Source organism: Labrus mixtus, chromosome 1, assembly GCF_963584025.1.
Source record: "Labrus mixtus chromosome 1, fLabMix1.1, whole genome shotgun sequence".
NCBI classification, from domain to species: Eukaryota; Metazoa; Chordata; class Actinopteri; order Labriformes; family Labridae; genus Labrus; species Labrus mixtus.
Window position 1 is genome coordinate 35,689,360 of NC_083612.1, and position 20,201 is coordinate 35,709,560.

Consider the following 20,201-nt stretch of genomic DNA (forward strand, 5'->3'; position numbering starts at 1 on the left):
TTCAGACTTAAAGTTTATTGTTTATATCAAACCAGAATGATTACCACTATGACTTCTGTTACAGACCAAATATGTTTTAAATGTGGGATTAAACAAACTCAAATTACATTAAAAAAAATAGCAACACTAGTGGACAAAAATATTCTTTAAATAACATGACATGTGCATTTTAATATGAAACTAAAGAGTAAGACAACAAAAAAACAACAACAATGAAACAGAAAGAAAAGAAGACAAATGCTAAAACAGGAAGTGAAAACTGCTGGAATAATAAAATGAAGTAAGGCAGCAGACGGCAGCAGGATTATAAATTTACAGAGTTAAAATGCAAAGCGGCTCCATCATGTTAATAACAAGAGTAAAAATGTGTAATAAGTCAAACTGAATATACTTCTTATAAAACATCATAACCAACAGCCCTCTTCATCACAATCGTCCACACAGTGCAGATCTCACATCAAATACAAACCTCTTTCAATGTTTTTATTCCTGCAGGAGCACAAACCCGTCTATATGTGGACACTGGACTCATGTCATATCGGGCTTTTAGCTCATTTGACCCCCACATTATGAAAAACACACAAAGTGTTCAGAGTTGGGGGGGGGGGGGGGGTCAGGGGGTATACTACATGATGTGAAGTTTAACCTGATCCACAGGGTTCACTGAATACGAAACACCTTTGCATAGTTTAATAAATGCTTCAGGGTTAAAAGGAGAAAATCTCTGAATTGATTTCCATGGTCACTAGGGGGCGCTCTATTCCCAGAGAGTCCAAGTTAGTACAGAATCAGCTGTAAATATTTTTTTAAAATTATCAGCTGATCTAAGAATAATCCATTTTTAATTAGTTCTGATCTTTGGGATAAAAAACTGACCATGTGTAAAAATATCTCATGAGGAACAATTAGTGCAAAACAAGTTAAATACAACGTCACATGAAGTCCACATGATCACTGTGTGTGTGTGTGTGTGTGTGTGTGTGTGTGTGTGTGTGTGTCTGTATGTGTATGTGTATGTGTATGTGTATGTGTATGTGTATGTGTGTGTGTGTGTGTGTGTGTGTGTGTGTGTGTGTGTGTGTGTGTGTGTGTGTGTGTTTTGGCGGTTACAGAAGTCAGGTACAAACATTAGATACAAACTGGGCGCACAGCAGCACAGAGCTTGCCCGTCTTCTCGACCACTCGGCTCCATCTTTTAGTTCTTAGAGTCTTTAGTAATATTTTATAAAATCGTAAACACTTTGCCCTTTTTGTTTCTCTTTTAAAAATACATTTGAATCAGTGTTTCATAGTGTTCGTTTATAAATCTGTCAATAAAAACATTTTGAACAGGAGATCCAAAGTCTTCATTTCTCCCACGATTGTTTCAGAGCCTCAAGTATCCGCAGCTTGCTGCCTTTATTCACCTGAAGAAGAAAAAAGTCACAAGTTTCCAGAAGGAACAGAAAACGTCTCTGAGCACAAACATGTCTTTCAAAGTACAAAACCAGGAAGTGCATGTTTCCATGGCGATAGGGTTACCATGGCTTCAGGGTGCAGTCGGTGAGAGAGGTCGGAGGAATCCTCGCTAGATCGTCCATCCTGATCCGGGTTTTCAAAAACACGTGTTCACATGTCACATGTTAATGTGTGTGTGTGTGTGTGTGTGTGTGTGTGTGTGTGTGTGTGTGTGTGTGTGTGTGTGTGTGTGTGTGTGTGTGTGTGTGTGTGTGTGTGTGTTGTTCCCAGGTAAATGTGCTCACATTGACTGTGGATTCATGTCGGTAAAGTCTGTTCAGATTAAACTTTTTTTGTGTGTGCGTGTTCACAGTCTGTCGCTACGGAAAGAATCCTCCACAGATGGGTCAGGGAGCACCATGTCAGGGTCACTGAGCATGCTCAGACCGTCCAGGCTGAGAGGCTCTATGTGCAGCTCATCCTCCAATCGAAAGCCCCCCTCAGAGTCGAAACATTGAGGAACAGCAGAGAGCGCGGTGCTGATGTCCTTGGACAGAGTCTGGTTTGAATCATCTGAGAGACAGAAAGAGGGAGGGGCTTATCATTTTTACAGTTTTTATCTTTACAAGAAGTTTTTAAATTGTACAGTTTTTACTCCTATAGTTTTTATATTTTAAGTCTTATTTTACAGTTTTATTTTTACAGTTTATATTTTTAGTTGATATTTTTACATGTTGTATATTTAACTTTTTATATTCTACAAATCTTCAATTCACTTTGCAGACGCTATTATCCAAAGCAACGTACATCAGAGAGTAAGTACAACACTAATCCATTCATACACGGTCACTGAAGCAGTGGGAGCAATGCGGGGTTAAGTGTCTTGCCCAAGGACACATCGGACATGTTGCTCAGCTGGGGATCGACGACTCTACCAACTGAGCTAGAGCCGCCCTAACTTTAACACTTTTAAATTTTTACAGTTTTAATTGAACACTTTTTATTTTTTACAGTTTTAATTGTTTTTTTTGTTAGGGTTAAGGTTAGAGAAAAGTTGACAATTCTACAATTCTACAATTCACTTAGCAGACACTTTTATCCAAAGCGACGTACATCAGAGAGTAAGTAGAACACAAGCAAGGATCTAGAAAAAGGGAACAATGTCAGTAAGAGCAAACGATCAGCTTTGAGTCTGATTGGACACACAGGTGCTGACAGGAAGTGACCAGAGGCAAAGCACAACATTGAGGGCAGTTCTTGAGAGCTCTAATCAGTATAGAAACCATCTTATAAGTCATCGTTATCAAACAAAAACCATCGTCATTATCATCATCATCATCAATAATATGGAGACCATCATCATTAAGTTAGTAGGTATTCATGAAAGAGCTGGGTCTTTAACTTTTTCTTAAAAGTGCAGAGGGACTCTGCAGATCGAATGGAGTTTGGAAGTTCATTCCACCACCGGGGGGCGACAGAGGAGAAGTCTTGTCAGAGATTTAGGACCCTGTTGTGAAGGTTGGATCAGACGCCTTTCATTGGCAGAGTGTAGTGGGCGGGAGGGAGTGTAGACCTGGATGAGAGACATGTCATGTGCTCTTTTAGGAAGGTTGAAGACCAGTCGTGCTGCTGCATTTTGTATCATCTGCAGGGGTTTGATAGTGCATGTAGGAAGACCTGCCAGTAGAGAGTTGCAATAATCAATGTGTGATATCACAAGAGCCTGTACCAGGAGCTGTGTAGCGTGTTCTGACAGGTAAAGTCTGATCTTCCTGATGTTGTACAGGGCAAATCGACATGACCGGGCAATCGAGGCTACTTGAACCTTAAAAGTTAGCTGGTCATCAATCATGACACCCAGGTTCCGGGCAGACTTTGTGGGCATGAATTTGGTTGTTCCAAGCTGGATATTGATCTGTGGTTGCATAGAGGGACTGGCTGGGATGACAAGGAGCTCAGTCTTTGAAAGATTGAGTTGAAGGTGCCGTTCATTCATCCATTTAGAGATATCAGCAAGGCATGACGAGATTCTTGTAGAGACTGTAACATCGTCTGGCGGGAATGACAGGAAGAGCTGGGTATCGTCAGCATAGCAGTGGTATAAGAAGCAATGAGAGCGGATTATTGAACCAAGTGAGCTTGTGTATATGGAGAAGAGAAGGGGACCAAGCACTGACCCTTGAGGTACCCCTGTGGATAAGCTGTGCGCTTTGGACACATCTCCCTTCCACAACACTCTAAAGGATCGCCCAGAGAGGTGGGACACGAACCAGCAGAGGGCAGATCCTGAGATGCCAAGTTCAGAGAGTGTGGATAGGAGGATTTGATGGTTGACTGTGTCAACGGCAGCAGACAGGTCTAGCAGTAATAGAACTGAGGACTGGCAGCTCGTAGCGATTCTGACACTGACAGTAGTGCAGTTTCAGTAGAGTGGCCCCGCTTAAAGCCTGACTGATTTGGGTCAAACAGATCGTTTCTGGACAGGAACTCAGAGACTTGCTTGAAGACTGTGCGCTCAAGTATTTTTGACAGAAAGGGCAGAAGAGAAACCGGTCTGTAGTTTTCCACCTGGGCTGGGTTTAGTGTGGGTTTTTTGAGCAGAGGGGTGACCCGAGTTTGCTTGAATGCGGTGGGGAACACACCCATTGACAGAGAGGAGTTGATGATATGCTTAAGTGCAGCATTAAGCGGAGAGGAAATGGTCTGCAGGAGACTTGATGGTATTGGGTCCAGAGGACAGGTGATGGGCCGAGAGTCAAGCTTAGAGACTTCATCCTCAGTCAGAGAGGAGAATGAGTCGAGTGAGGCACTTTTGGTTGGTGCCTTTGGGCTGAGTTGGTCAGGCTCAGAAAACTGGTTACTGATGGTTGCAACCTTTTCAGTAAAATACGAGGCAAACATGTCTGGTGTGAACAGATCGGAGGGTGGAGGAGGAGGTGGTTGAAGCAGTGAGTTAAAAGCAGAAAAAAAAATTCTTGTATCTGTGGCATTGCATATCTTGTTCTGATAATATGTTGTCTTGGTCGTTTTCAGGCTGAAGGAGAATGAGACAAGTCTTTGCTTATAGTCACTGAGGTCAGCGGACTGTTTGGATTTTTGCCATTTTCTCTCTGCTGACCTCAGCCCTGCTCTTTGCTCTCTTATGACTTCTGTGAGCCATGGGCTAGGGTGGGTTTTGCGAGCAGGTTTGGACACCAGAGGGCAGAGCTTGTTCAGAGATGAGGCTAGTGTGGAGCAGTGTGTCTGTAGCCTCGTCTGTAGAGAGTGCGGTAAAGACCTTTTGGGCAGGCATGGCAGCCATTTCCTCGTTAGACAGCTGAGCTGGCTTGAGCGATCGCATGTTTTGTTGGTATGACACCATTTGTGGGTGTGCCTGAGGGAGTTTCCGGCAAGGAGATTGTGAATTGAATAAAGAAGTGGTCTGATAGATGTAGAGGGGTGACAGTCAGGTTTGCTGTCGAGCAGTTCCGAGTCAGGATTAAATCAAGAGTGTTGCCAGCTTTGTGGGTAGGAGGAGTTGGGACCTACGTGAGGTCAAATGAGGATAGGAGAGCAAGGAAGTCTGTAGCCTGGGCTTTATCAGTGTGTATATTCATGTCTCCCATTACAATCAGTGGTGTTCCATCATCAGGGATTTCTGAGAGTAGCATGTCCAGTTCCACAACAAAATCATTCAGATTACACCCTGGTGGGTGGTAAATGAGGAGTTGTTGCTCAGTGGGTTTATTGAATTTCCAGGTATTAGAAATGAGGATACCTGTACCACCTCCACGTCCAACAGAGCGGGGTGTGTGTGAGAACACTGTGTCAACAGAAAGAGCAGCTGGTGTGACTGTATTTTCTGGGCGGATCCAGGTTTCAGTAAGGGCAAGTGCCTGAATGTCTGACATTTTTGCAAGTGCTTGGATGAATTCAGTTTTATTCATAGCAGATTGACAGTTCCAGAGGCCAAAAGTAAATGAAGGGTGGGTAGAAGAGGCTTTCTTAAGCTGAGCCAAGTTGTTAAGATTTCATTGTCTATGACAGATGTGTCTTTTCCTGTTCCCATGAATGACAGAGATTTCTTTGTAGCACATGTTGCGTTTAGCAGATGACCAGAGAAAATAGGCAAAGCAGTAGTCGTGTATGCCCGGGCTCTGTGGCCACGCTGAAGCGCTAGCTTCCTAGTTTTCAGATCAGAGCTTGTTCTGCTGCAGTTTCGGATTCAGACTCTTTTAAACTTGGATTTTCGTGAAAATCCCGCCCCAGATTTTCAGCTTGCAATCAACAGAGGGTGTGACACGCGTCAACTGCCTCTCCTGTTGATGCTCAGAGAATGAAACTTAAGTGCTCAGTCCAAACAAAGCCTGACAACGACCCACTATCAATATCTACTCAAAGCAAGTTTCGATTCACCCACCTAGCTAGTTGACGTCCTCATTGTTGTCATAATGTGTGACCTTGTCAGCAGTTGTGTCTGAACAGCTTTAATTGAGGTTCTGTCGCCATGGTTACTCTTAAATTACACCCAGGCTGATGGACACAGTCTTGTTGAAGAACAGTGAAGAGAGAGTAAAAATGAGTTCTACTTCTTTTCTGCGAACGTGACTGTAAAGGCTTAGAATTTATTATTTTCTTTGTTCTTTCTTTGTTTCCTCTATTGATAAACGACCAATCAAAGCACAGAGAGGGAACATTGTGGTCACACTGACCTGTGAGGATGATGTTGGGCAGTCCTCCACTGTAGTTGGAGTACAGCATGTTGGACCTCATGTTCTGGGGCTCCTGCAGGCTGCCATGGCTGCCCCCCAACTCTGACAGGGCGGCCTGGGAGTAAAAGAGCAGTGAGGAGGAGGAGGGGGGGTTGAAGCCTGAACTCCCCGCTGACGAGCTCAACGAGTTCTCCAGCAGACTGAACTGGTCCAACTAGGTGACAGATGGTGGAGAGGAAACGGCCAATCAGAGAGAGGCTGAAATATTTTATATATCAGAACCTCTCAGACCCCACACAGACGTTTAGAGAACCTCTTAGACCCCACACAGACGTTTAGAGAACCTCTCAGACCACACACAGACGTTTAGAGAACCTCTTAGACCCCACACAGATGTTTAGAGAACCTCTTAGACCACACACATACGTTTAGAGAACCTCTTAGACCCCACACAGACGTTTAGAGATAGACCCCACACAGACGTTTAGAGAACATCTTAGTCCCCACACAGACGTTTAGAGAACCTCTCAGACCACACACAGACGTTTAGAGAACCTCTTAGACCGCACACAGACGTTTAGAGATAGACCCTACACAGATGTTTAGACAACCTCTTAGACCCCACACAGACGTTTAGAGATAGACCCCACACAGACTTTTAGAGATAGACCCCACACAGATGTTTAGAGAACATCTTAGACCCCACACAGACGTTTAGAGAACCTCTTAGACCACACACATACATTTAGAGAACCTCTTAGACCCCACACAGACGTTTAGAGAACCTCTCAGACCCCACACAGACGTTTAGAGAATCTCTGTGTTAGAGAACCTCTGAAACCCCACACAGACGTTTAGAGATAGACCCCACACAGATGTTTAGAGAACCTCTTAGACCCCACACAGACATTTACAGAACCTCTGAGACCACACACAGACGTTTAGAGATAGACCCCACACGGACGTTTAGAGAACCTCTCAGACCACACACAGACGTTTAGAGAACCTCTTAGACCCCACACAGATGTTTAGAGAACCTCTCAGACCCCACACAGACGTTTAGAGAACCTCTTAGACCACACACATATGTTTAGAGAACCTGAGACCAGACACAGACGTTTAGAGATAGACCCCACACAGACGTTTAGAGAACCTTTAGACCCCACACAGACGTTTAGAGAATCTCTGTGTTAGAGAACCTCTCAGACCACACACAGACGTTTAGAGAACCTCTCAGACCATACACAGACGTGTAGAGATAGACCCCACACAGACGTTTAGAGAACCTCTTAGACCCCACACAGACGTTTAGAGAACCTCTGAGACCCCACACAGAGGTTTAGAAATAGACCCCACACAGACGTTTAGAGAACCTCTTAGACCACACACATACGTTTAGAGAACCTCTGAGACCACACACAGGCGTTTAGAGAACCTCTCAGACCCCACACAGACATTTAGAGAACCTCTTAGACCCCACACAGACGTTTAGAGAACCTCTTAGACCCCACACAGACATTTAGAGAACCTCTGAGACCACACACAGACGTTTAGAGATAGACCCCACACGGACGTTTAGAGAACCTCTCAGACCACACACAGACGTTTAGAGAACCTCTTAGACCCCACACAGATGTTTAGAGAACCTCTCAGACCCCACACAGACGTTTAGAGAATCTCTGTGTTAGAGAACCTCTCAGACCACACACAGACGTTTAGAGAACCTCTCAGACCATACACAGACGTTTAGAGATAGACCCCACACAGACGTTTAGAGAACCTCTTAGACCCCACACAGACGTTTAGAGAACCTCTGAGACCCCACACAGACGTTTAGAGATAGACCCCACACGGACGTTTAGAGAACCTCTTAGACCACACACATACGTTTAGAGAACCTCTGAGACCACACACAGACGTTTAGAGAACCTCTCAGACCCCACACAGACATTTAGAGAACCTCTTAGACCACACACAAACATTTAGAGAACCTCTTAGACCCCACACAGACGTTTAGAGAACCTCTGAGACCACACACAAACATTTAGAGAACCTCTCAGACCATACACAGACGTTTAGAGATAGACCCCACATAGACGTTTAGAGAACCTCTGAGACCCCACACAGACGTTTAGAGATAGACCCCACACAGACGTTTAGAGAACCTCCTAGACCCCACACAGATGTTTAGAGAACCTCTTAGACCCCACACAGACATTTAGAGAACCTGAGACCCCACACAGACGTTTAGAGAACCTCTCAGACCCCACAGACGTTTAGAGATAGACCCCCACACGGACGTTTAGAGAACCTCTTAGACCCCACACATACGTTGAGAGATAGACCCCAAACAGACGTTTAGAGATAGACCCCACACAGACGTTTAGAGAACCTCTTAGATCCCACACAGACGTTTAGAGAACCTCTGAGACCACACACAGACGTTTAGAGAACCTCTTAGACCCCACACAGACATTTAGAGAACCTCTTAGACCCCACACAGACGTTTATATATCAGGGTGTGTGTGCGTGTGTATGTACCTGGTAAGGGAGGGTCTTGCTGCGATTGGTGAACTGGGGGTCGATGAAGGCGTCGTTAAAGAGCGTCGACATGTTCTGTCAGAAGAAGAAAAAAAGAAGATTCAAATAAAAAGCAGTTAATAACTTGAAATGTTTAAAGAATAATACAACATAAAATACTACATAATTCAATAATTTAACACCTGATGATGAAAATCAACTTTGACATTAAAATCAGTACATAAGTACAAAAGTTCACTCATAAACTTCAAACATGAAACATTTAACACCTTTACAGTTATTACAGACAGGTAAATACACACCTGAGACTTTGATCTCTCACTGCAGGTAGACAGAGACAATTCACACACACACTGACACACACACTTCATGTTTCTCACTTGGCCTGTGTTGAAGTCCAGCGATCCACTCTGGAGGGGGGAAACAGGTTTGTGTTGTTGATGTTGTTGTCGATGTTGCTGCTGTTGTTGTTGATGTTGCTGTTGTTGTTGTTGATGTTGTTCTTGTTGTTGTTGATGTTGCTGATGTTGTTGCTGATGTTGCTGCTGCTGTTGGTGCTGGTGTTGTCGGCTCTGGTCAATGGCATGCTGGGACTGTTGGTAGAGTGGGTAGGGTGGTGGCGGCTCCCTCAGCATATTGCAAGTATCCAGAGCAACTCCCTGCACAGACAGAAGGAAGGTAAGGATTTCAAGTCTTTAAGTGTCATTAAATTAAAAGGGACAGTACCTGTGTGATGGGGGACACAGAGGAGGACAGTACCTGTGTGATGGGGGACAGAGCAGGAGACATGGTGGGGGACAGCTGCTTGGACAGTCCTCTACGCTGGTCGTTGCCAGGCGACAGAGTGAGGGGGCTTATTGGAGCTGGACGCCTTCGGGGGGAGTTGTTGGACAGTCGTAGAGAAGAGTTGATGGAAGGATTACTCAGAGACGACTGCAGCTGACAGGTGTTCAGAGACGCCTGAATGGATGGATTACTGAGAGACAAGGACAGACCTGCAGGGACAGAAAGGACTTTAATCTATACAATTAATAATAATCAGTAAATTAATAGATGGATTATTGACATGCATGGATGGAGAACAGATTCAGTAAACAACAAAGATGAACATATATCTTTGAATATAACTTTCTTCATACAACATACAGATTTATCAGATTATTTATCAAATTTCTCTAATTGTTCCCTCTGACCGATGATGAAGTCTCTAAGCTGATGCTAGACTCTCAGCGATAGCTGATGATGTTTTTGATGACGATAGATTCATTTTAATTATTTTAATAATTTAATAATAATAATAATAATAATAATTTATTTTATATGAATTGTAGAATTGTAAACCAACCAACCAATCAGATCGGACCTTAATGATGAGCATAACCCTCCAAATGTCACATTACGAGCTTCAAGTAAAACTGAAAATCTTTTATATAATGATCAATAATAATGAGAACGAGCTGTTTGATTGAATTAAGATGATAAATAATTATTTGAATTAAACAGCTCTAAAGGCTTACTTTTTTTTTTTTAGCTTTTTTTATTTGAATCTGAAACACTACTACTACTACAATAAAACAAACGTTTCATGATATTTACTTTAAAGTTATATTATTATAACTTTTAAAAAACGATTTTGCCTTCATTGGATAGGACGGTTGAAGAGAGACATGAAACTTTGGGAGGAGAGAGAAGGGGACATGCAGCAAAGGGCCGAGGCCGGATTCAAACCCTAACCCAGATGTAGCCTCTGTTCATGGGGAGCACGTTATAACCACTAGGCTATCCAGCGCCCCTACATGATATCCATTTGTTTTTGACTCTAATATTCAAAAACAAACACACGTCGCTCTGCCCACCCTGTGTGTTGCTGATGCCCAGGTGCATCATAGCGGCCGGCAGGTTTCCAGTGCTGCTGCCCCCACTCAGGTTAGGGAACCCTGCGTGGTCATCGGTGTCGAGCGGCGTAGAGAGTGGGGAGGGGAAGTGAAGATTTGTGAGGTCAGGCAGAGAGCCGCCTGAGTTCAACAAACCCTGAAAGTGAGAAAAACCGGGGCTCTGATCTGGAGACGAATATACACTGAAGAGAGAAAAACATGAAACAAATAAATACATTGAAGTATTAAATACAACTGAAAAGAGAATCCGTTATTAGAGGTCGTTAGACGTCTTAATGACATTTTCCTCACACTTACCTGATCCCAGGCACTTCACAGGATTTAGGCCTGGAGGCCAGAGACTGGACCTGAGACACAAACAGAAATCATTACTTTTTATTACATTGAAAAAAGAACACTTGTTATTTTCTGAACATGGTTTTAAACTAGTTGACGTCACAGCGACCTGAAATCATCCAAGGTTTCTCTAAGTGGAGGGAAAATGTGTCTGCTCATGGAGGAGAAAAAACATTTATCAAGGTTTAGTTTCTGCTCTGACTCTGATGCTGAACACATTTTTATTTCTCAGTTAAAAAACCTGAACACACTCAGGGCGCTGGTGTCCATCTCTGCTTTCCTGTCTCTCAAATAAAGGTTTAAAAAATCCCTGAATAAAAAATAAATAAAAACCTAAACACAAAAAAATGTAGACGAGACAAAGCTAAAGAATCAGAAGATGGAGAAGGTTGTGAATAATAAGAATCAGATGAATGTTCTGTGTCTCAACAGTTAAATCTGTCTGTCTTTCTTTCTTCTTATGACTTCTTTATTCTGCTTCATATCTAAACATCATGTCTTAAAGCACCAATCTGTAACTTTTCCACTTTCAAAAAGTCGATCTAATAGGACTATAACCTCCAACAGGGAGAATAAAGTCTCTCTCATGTCCACAGAGTGCCCTGCTCGCCTGTTTTCAGCACTATGTAACTTTGTCAGCGGGTCGAGGTAGTGGTGGGCGATATAACGATCTTAGATCGTAAAGGATTTTAACGTGCTGACGATCTGCCAAAGCAGGGAGATCGTAGAACCGGGCTCATGTGTTTATTCTATCATGCTGCAGTTTATGCTCCGACACAGACGTGTCTCCCTCTCCCCTTTTGCTCCGCAGCGGTGAAAACGAAAACTAAACTTAAAAGTAAAGTCCGCAAAAACAACTCCATCCCGGTTATATGCAACTGTTCTGATATTTTTCCAAACCGACACACTGTGAGCAACAGTTAACTTATCTGCATAGTTTGCACAGTTAAGTTTACATCTCAGATAGCGACACAAGAAACCGTTTAACGAGCCGGAGAGACGTTAACAGTCTGCAGAGAGTCAGACAGAGCGGAGCTCAGACAGTCAGTGATGAGAGATATAACCCCGGTATTTAAAATGTTACTGTCGGTGTTTTCTGCTCTCTCTCAGTTTTTAAAAGTTACTATCAAGCTTCTCCACCCGAAGCTCACCTGTTGTGATTACGGAACTTATAGGGATTACACTAAACGACGTTACAAAGCAGCAGCCAGGTGAAAGTGAGTAACCATGGTGACTGTCTGTCTGTCAATCAACAATGTCCCGCTCCCTCTATGAATAAAACTCTTCTATCAGTAAAACTTACTTTGATCATGTGTCGCAGAATGAACACATTCTGTATTATGTTTGATTATATATAAACAAAACTAAAGTTAGTCCAATGACGTCATAAAAACAACAAAGACTGCAGAGCCTGTATGAAGCTACAGCTGTAGGAACTCTGAAGGGTTAAATAGAACAGAAACACTTGAAGTCTACATGTTTTTAAATGAATGCATCACTGCATGAAAATGTTCCTGATGAACATAAAAAGAGGACACATAACTAAATCATAATTTTAAAGTGGTGAGGAAAACCGTCAAACACCTACAAGACATTTCTGTTGCTAAAGATGTTCTGGGTGAGACCTCCTGACCTCCTTCAAAGATGTTTTTCAAATAGATTAAACTTGTCAGCACAGTTTTTGTGCATTTAGAAAGATCATACAGGGAAGTAAGTTTGGTTGAACTGGTCAGTAACTTACAAATTTGTCTAAAGAACAGTATGATTAAAATCGTGATCGTGATTTTGCCAAAAAAAAATTGTGATATGATATTTTTCCCATATCGCCCACCTCTAGGTTGAGGTCATCTGGTGTAAGTGTGTACGTCTTTACGGCGCTAGTTCACACAGCAGCCTTCAGCTACAAAGCAGCCAGTTAGCCCAGAGCTTTGTGAAACAGGATGCTGCAAGTCTGACTTCAAGCTGATTATGCCAACAGTGCAGTTACACTCAGAGACCTTGGGGGGGGGTTGGGCGCCAAAGTGCACCAAATCTAATTCCTCTATAAGGTTGATTTAACACAAAGAGATGAAAACAAACTGATGTCAGATAGAAAAGGAGCCAGGTGTCTCACCTTCTTGGCCTCCCACAGTTGCATTGGAAGAGGTTTGACTCCCATCAGACTCTCCTCATTAGCGAGGGGGGGGAAGGAGAAGACTGAGCAGAGACCAGAGGGACACTTTAATAATTACATAAACACGTGTTCATTCAATGTCAATGGAAAAAAAATATGTATATTAAACTCACTGTTTCCAGAGCCGTCCACCTCCGCCTCGTTCACACTTGCTGTTTGTCACCCGCACAGACACACACAGAAAGAGTAACAAAGGAAAGGAAATATTAACAAGCTGTTTTTCTGTCACAATAACGTCACACGTGTCACATGGTGTCCATGGCTCCACACCTTATTCAGGTCCTTTTACCTGATCAGGTTATCCAAATGAAGAGCTCAGATTCAAACTGACTTTCTTATTGATGATTGATATGACTGTTAACAGCTCAAGGGCACTTTGGCAGTGCTCTGGAAGTGTCCAGGCACCTCTCCAGCTACCAGACCAACTTACATATTATGGTCCACATTGGGACTTGAACCAGCGACCCTCCGGTTCCCAACTCACCAGCACCACCTCATGGTGTCACCACATGGTGGTGGTGGTGCTGGTGTCACCTCATGGTGGTGCTGGTGTGGTGTCACCACATGGTGGTGGTGCTGGTGTCACCACATGCTGGTGGTGCTGGTGTCTCCACATGCTGGTGCTGGTGTCACCACATGGTGGTGCTGGTGTCACCACATGGTGGTGCTGGTGTCTCCACATGGTGGTTGGTGGTGCTGGTGTCACCTCATGGTGGTGCTGGTGTGGTGTCACCACATGGTGGTGGTGCTGGTGTCACCACATGCTGGTGCTGGTGTCTCCACATGGTGGTGCTGGTGTCTCCACATGGTGGTGCTGGTGTCTCCACATGGTGGTTGGTGGTGCTGGTGTCTCCACATGGTGGTGCTGGTGTCACCTCATGGTGGTGCTGGTGTGGTGTCACCACATGGTGGTGGTGCTGGTGTGGTGTCACCACATGCTGGTGCTGGTGTCTCCACATAGTGGTGCTGGTGTCTCCACATGGTGGTGCTGGTGTCTCCACATGGTGGTTGGTGGTGCTGGTGTCTCCACATGGTGGTGCTGGTGTCACCTCATGGTGGTGCTGGTGTGGTGTCACCACATGGTGGTGGTGCTGGTGTGGTGTCACCACATGCTGGTGCTGGTGTCTCCACATAGTGGTGCTGGTGTCTCCACATGGTGGTTGGTGGTGCTGGTGTCACCATGTTGTCTGTGATTACTGGTGCATTGTGGTAACAGCCGGGTCACTTTGAGTTCACTTAAATACAGATATTTATGAAATACTAATAATAATAGTATTTCAGGATTTAAACTTGACACTGATTTTCTGTATTTTGTATTGTTATGGTTTCAAACTTAATCTTTCAGGTAAGCCACTGCTGAGCGGGTTTAACGTGCTATCAAAAAACAAACAGCAGCCGCAGATCCAAAGTCAACTTAAACATTTATTAACAGAAAACTTTCAGCAGAAACTAAACTTGACAAAATAAACAACTCAGATCGCTATCACGTCTAAGCTGCAGTTGAAAAACTGTTCCACTTTCCCCCTACCACACTCACCCCAGGTGTCCTTAATCACCTTCAATGACGCCGCCACAGCTCGGCTCCACAGAGGGAGGAATAAGGCACAAATACCCCCAAACCAAAATAAGCCAGAATAAACAATAACATAAAGAAATCATTCTAATTCATTACTGTTAGGCTCTATTTCTAAACAAGAAATAATCCAGATTCCTATCCCAACATGGATATGATGCGTGCGTCTCTCACCGTTGCGTTGGGGAGGGGCTCTGCTCATCTGCTGATTCATACCAAACGGGTCCTGAGGGTTTGGATTCATAACACTTGTATGAAGAGCTGAGTCCGAGTTTGTTCTGAGGAGAGGGGGAGAGGGTTAGAGAGCTGTTCACTTGTTAAAAATGTTCCTGTATTTACTGTAAATACTTATTTCATGCACTTTCACTGCCAATGATAATTTTTTGGATTTGGAAAATCTTTATTGTCCCCTAGTGACATTTTGACATTGTGACTTTAAAGAAGTTTTTTTAGGCGCTGTAGTAAACGTTCGACCCGCTTATTACAGTACAGTCTGTGAGTCTGTATTACCTTATGACAGAAATCTATGCATTTCCTGTTATTTCTGACCATTTTATAAATAATATTATCATTATGCTTAAGTTACTGAAACACATTTTATTTTAACAGTGAAACATGGGAGGAGTGGGATTTTGAGGGAGAGGGGAGGTCACATCCTGCCAGTGCATTTCACCCTCTTCGCTGCTTTACAAATAAAGATTGATTGATTTAAAATGAGGTCATTTTTGATGATCCTAAAGTAAAAACCTGGAAAAGAGACTGTCACATTTATAGATTATAAATCATTAAAATGATTGAATCTGAAGTTAGGGGCGATTCATAAAGATGTGTTTTTAAACAAGCGTAATTTTTTAGTGTAACGTCATAAAGCTTATTCTAGTAAAATCATGTCTTTATTTAGTTTTATACGAGAACATTTTCACAAAAGGAAAACAAAAATTTACTCTGTCTTAAAATAAATTCAGATCTGCTCATGAGCTTTAAACTCAAACTTGATAAACAATAAAATAAGAAAACGTTCCTTTATATTTTTTGTTTTATCCTCAAATCTTTGAAAATACAAACATCTGGAGGAGGATGTAGGAGGCTGAAAGTTAGAAAATGTGAATCAGGAGCCTTCAGTCCTGTGTCTGGTTAGTCAGAGAAGAAATGAAAGAAAATAAAGATCATATAATCAACGACAGACTGAGATTTGTTTCCTCTAAAAGAAAGAGAACCGAGATGTTAAACATCAGATTTAAAAGACAGAAACAAGAAAAAGTGTTAGTGTCCGTGTGAGCGGGCGATGAACAGCTGAAAACAGAGAGAACGACAGATGTCAAAGTCACCTGTTAAGTTGTGAAATTAATCTAAACCCAGCAGGCCGTTTGTCCTCCGTCCACGCCTGCTGCTCCCTTTAAACAAAGACAGACACCTTTATAACCCCCAAAGATGATCAAATATATGTTATAAATACAATAAGTCTGTTGATAACCTCTAAAGATGATCAAATATGTTATAAATACAATAAGTCAGTGTTTATAACCTCTAAAGATGATCAAATATGTTATAAATACAATAAGTCAGTGTTTATAACCTCTAAAGATGATCAAATATATGTTATAAATACAATAAGTCAGTGTTTATAACCTCTAAAGATGATCAAATATATATTATAAATGCAATAAGTCAGTGTTTATAACCTCTAAAGATGATCAAATATATGTTATAAATACAATAAGTCAGTGTTTATAACCTCTAAAGATGATCAAATATATATTATAAATACAATAAGTCTGTGTTTATAACCCCCAAAGATGATCAAATATATGTTATAAATACAATAAGTCTGTTTATAACCTCTAAAGATAAATGGTAAATGGATTTGAGCTTATATAGCGCTTTTCTAGTCTTCCGACTACTCAAAGCACTTTTACACCGCCTGTCACACCCACCCATTCACACACTGATGGTAGTGATCACTATGTAGTATCATCAGAAGTAACTAATCCCATTCATACACCACCACTGAAGCAGGGGAAGCAATTCAGGGTTAAGTGTCTTGCCCAAGGACACATCGGACATGTTGCTCAGCTGGGGATCGAACCCTTGACCTTCCGGTTGAGAGGTGACGACTCTACCAACTGAGCCACAGCCGCCCAATGATGATCAAATATATGTTATAAATACAATAAGTCTGTGTTTCTAACCTCTAAAGATGATCAAATATATGTTATAAATACAATAAGTCTGTGTTTCTAACCTCTAAAGATGATCAAATATATGTTATAAATACAATAAGTCTGTGTTTATAACCTCTAAAGATGATCAAATATATGTTATAAATTAAGTAAATAATATCAGCCACTCAACCTGTCCAGATATTAAAGAATGAATTCCATTCATCAAAATAAATTTTAAAAACAATGAAAATAGTTTTCAATGAGAAACTTTTAAAGATATTCAAACATATTATGAAAATAAAGAGATAGACGAGTTTATCAGCAGCTCTGTGGGAGAAACAAAGTCAGAGAATCTTATCAACAAAATGTATTTATTAGAGTTTATGTCATGGAACACAACACATACTTTACCCAGAAAATACAAAAACAATCCACAGAGAGATTCAATTCTGCTTACTCAACAGTTTTTAAACTGTAAACTGTTGACAAATAAAAGAATTGGACTCACTAACAAACAAACATGTCTTCACTGTGAACTGTTAAAAACATGACTTAGATATTTTTAATCATATTAACCTGGTTATAAATAAATTATCGTGGTGGAGGGGTTTGGGTGTTCCTGTGAACCTGGCTGTTTGCCCCAGGTCACCCAAGGTACATCGGTCACAGAGGAGGGTACAGAAAAAAAGAGTTCAAAAACTTCCATGAATGTGAGAAAAGAGTACAAGGGGAACACCGAAACCTCCCAGGAAGTAGGAGACCAGGGCATCCTTCTGGAGCCAGACCTGATGGCCAGTTCTCCTCCATGGGGCCTGGTCTGGATCAACCCAAGAAACAACATGGGGGGGGGGGGGGGGAATGTGAGTTTGCTCAGCCAATCGACATGTGTTTTTGTGAACATGGAGAAGGCTTCTGATGGTGTCCCTCCTAAGGTCATGTGAAGGGTCACCGCGGAAATATGGGGTCCTAGGGCCTTTGCTGCGAGCCATCCAGTCCCTATATGAACAAAGTGAGAGCAGAGTCTGCATCCTCAGCACAAAGCCAGACACTTTCCCGCCGTGTTGGCCTCCAGCAGGGCTGAGTCACTGATTCTATTCCTGATGGTCAGGATCTCAAGGCCCAGTCAGGGGCAGGAGGGTTTCCGGTTTTTGGGGCTTCAGAAATTCATCTTTGCTTTTTGCAGATGATTATATTCCGTTAGCTTTTTTAGACTGGGTCTCCAGCAGGCATTTGGGTGATTTACAGGCGAGTGCAAAGTGGTTATGATGATTCTCTGTTAGGAAACGGTTCATTTCTCCTGCCGGTTGGAGTGTGAGTCCCTGCCTCAAGTGCAGGAGTTGAAGTATCTCACGGTCGTGTTCCCAGTGAGGGTAAAATGAATCCTGAGATGGCAGATTGGGGCAGCATCAGCAGAAATGTGGGAGTTGTGCTGTGGCCGTCGTAGTGTTGAGGGAGGCGAGCAGAAAGGTAAAGCATACCATTAATCAGTGGATCTTCGTTCCAACCCTCACCTGTGGTCATTAGCTTTAGATTGTTTCCGAAAGAATGAGATAGCGGCTACAAGTGACTGAAAAGAGTTTTCTACAAAGGGTGTCTGGACTCAGCCTTAAGACTGGTTCACACTTAACTAACTACAAAGAACAAGCTGTTCAATCCATACTGATAGCAGCCTAATCCCAATTGGATTGTGCAAACTGCATACCAGCAGGCAGTGACTGTTTGCTATTCGTCCCTCAGAGCCTTCTTATAATTTTTCTGCTGAAGGCGTTCGTAATTACCTCGACTTGAGAAAATGTGTAGACATATGGAGACTGTGCGTGCCCTCTTGAATTGTCATTTGTTTTCAATCATCACTTCCGTTTCACTTCCCGTGCTGTCTGAGAGCCAATCAGAGTAATATCTCTCCCAGAAAGGTTGACGATGATTCTACATGTTGAATCCACAAAAAGCCTCGGGCAAGCCTTGAGCAGTTCCAACACTGCTCTTCAGAACCAGACCAGAACCACTGACTCTCTCTGACAGCCCTGATGAGTCCCAACTGTCGCCTAGTGTATACCTAGTGTTTCCAGAAAGGATGAGGGGCTCAGACATCTGGAGGGAGGCCGGAGTAGGGGGCCACTCCTCCTTCGCATCGAAAGTAGCCAATTTAGGAGGTTCAGGGATCTGATCCGGATGCCTCCTGGTTGTGTGCCTTTGGGAATTTTCAACTCGATTCCAACTGGAAGGAGCCCCAGGGGTAGACCCAGAACACACAGGAGGAATTCATATATCACATCAGGACTGGGATCGCCTCTGGATCCACCAGGAGGAGCTGGAAAACATTGCTGGGAAGACAGACATCTGGGGCAACTTGCTTAGCCTAAAACGATTTCCAAGATCATCGAGATAATAGAACATATTTTCTCCCAGAAGGGTTTAAGTGTACAGCAAGACCACAACATATGACTGCAGGACCCCTTCTGTATTTGAAGGACATTTCTGAGTGCATAGCATTCAGTTTTACCAGAGTGTAACATGTTATAGACCTATATAAAAATCTTAGCTGACTACATACTAACCCTTTCTGAGCCCCAGATTTTTTTTAAATGCAATCATGTAAAAATATATCTGTGATCTTATCTGCCATCAGGGACAGGTCATTATCATACCAGCTCAATAAATTCATATTGTGAATCCCTTATAATATTGTAACAAGCTTTGGTTTACAGTGTGCAGTGTCTGGTTTGTATCACTGTGTGGTGTGATTTCAGGTTGAGAAAGAAAACAAATGGAGTCTTTTTAAGGAAGGGCAGTGATAAGACCACCTGGATGGAGGATAACATCTCTGTAGAGCCATCAGAGCAGATTGTTCTTCTTTTCTACAGAGATCTGCTGAGAGCTTTTTCTCAGACTTCCTCCCCAGAGAGGCTGGCTCATGAAAAACAGACCAAAGATGGCTGAACAGAGGAGGAAGAGAGCGTGAGACTCTGACCCTGAAACCGACCGACTCTAAAGATACAACAGAGTCTGAGGAAAGTCCCCCCTCAGAGACCCTCTCTATGAACACCATGCAGTCAGATCCTTACTTTACTTACTAATTCATATTCTTTATACTATGCTGAAAGGAATCCACAGAGGACAGATGTACTCACACACACACACACTCATCTCATAAACTAAAGTTTGTTCCTGTAGAAATAAAAAATCTAAACCAGAGAAGATATGTTGTCTGTCTCTCGCTGATTGGGCGTATAAAGGCTGTGAGAACTGATCTGTCCCCTGAATTCAGACATGCCAGACAGTCCCTGAGCACCAAAACACTCTCTGGATTGAACTACAAGAGACTGAAAACTACAAACAGGCAGCAGAAAAAGAATTAATGTTCTTACAGCTCAGCAGTGTAGAGAGCTTAAT

General features: G+C 42.7%; 2 protein-coding genes and 1 long non-coding RNA gene across 3 annotated transcripts in view; all 3 read right to left on the reverse strand.

The window, feature by feature from the left end:
• crtc3 (CREB regulated transcription coactivator 3) overlaps positions 1–20,201 on the reverse strand; it is a 32,824-nt gene continuing 12,623 nt past the window's right edge. The window contains exons 6-16 of the mRNA XM_061043429.1: positions 15,975–16,040; positions 14,821–14,924; positions 13,187–13,225; positions 13,014–13,096; positions 10,862–10,911; positions 10,526–10,746; positions 9,429–9,664; positions 9,050–9,328; positions 8,670–8,744; positions 6,129–6,342; positions 1–2,010 (exon numbers count right to left, since the gene is read on the reverse strand). Coding sequence (XP_060899412.1) covers positions 1,805–2,010; positions 6,129–6,342; positions 8,670–8,744; positions 9,050–9,328; positions 9,429–9,664; positions 10,526–10,746; positions 10,862–10,911; positions 13,014–13,096; positions 13,187–13,225; positions 14,821–14,924; positions 15,975–16,040 — 1,573 coding nt within the window. The 3' untranslated portion in view covers positions 1–1,804. The remainder of the gene's footprint in view (positions 2,011–6,128; positions 6,343–8,669; positions 8,745–9,049; positions 9,329–9,428; positions 9,665–10,525; positions 10,747–10,861; positions 10,912–13,013; positions 13,097–13,186; positions 13,226–14,820; positions 14,925–15,974; positions 16,041–20,201) is intronic.
• Positions 5,433–6,122, reverse strand: LOC132978326 (uncharacterized). The gene is made up of 2 exons (XR_009673900.1): positions 5,795–6,122; positions 5,433–5,600 (listed from the first exon to the last, which is right to left on the reverse strand). It is a non-coding gene; the product is annotated as an uncharacterized LOC132978326 (long non-coding RNA).
• LOC132978300 (uncharacterized histidine-rich protein DDB_G0274557-like) lies at positions 13,411–14,814 on the reverse strand. Its single transcript, XM_061043425.1, has 2 exons — positions 13,754–14,814; positions 13,411–13,597 (listed from the first exon to the last, which is right to left on the reverse strand). The coding sequence occupies exon 1, from the start codon at positions 14,204–14,206 to the stop codon at positions 13,781–13,783; it is 426 nt and encodes a 141-aa protein (XP_060899408.1). The 5' UTR covers positions 14,207–14,814; the 3' UTR covers positions 13,411–13,597; positions 13,754–13,780.

Excerpts from the sequence above, each read along its gene's own strand:
- LOC132978300 (XM_061043425.1), bottom strand. The coding sequence starts at position 14,206 with ATGTGGAGACACCAGCACCAGCATGTGGTGACACCACACCAGCACCAC.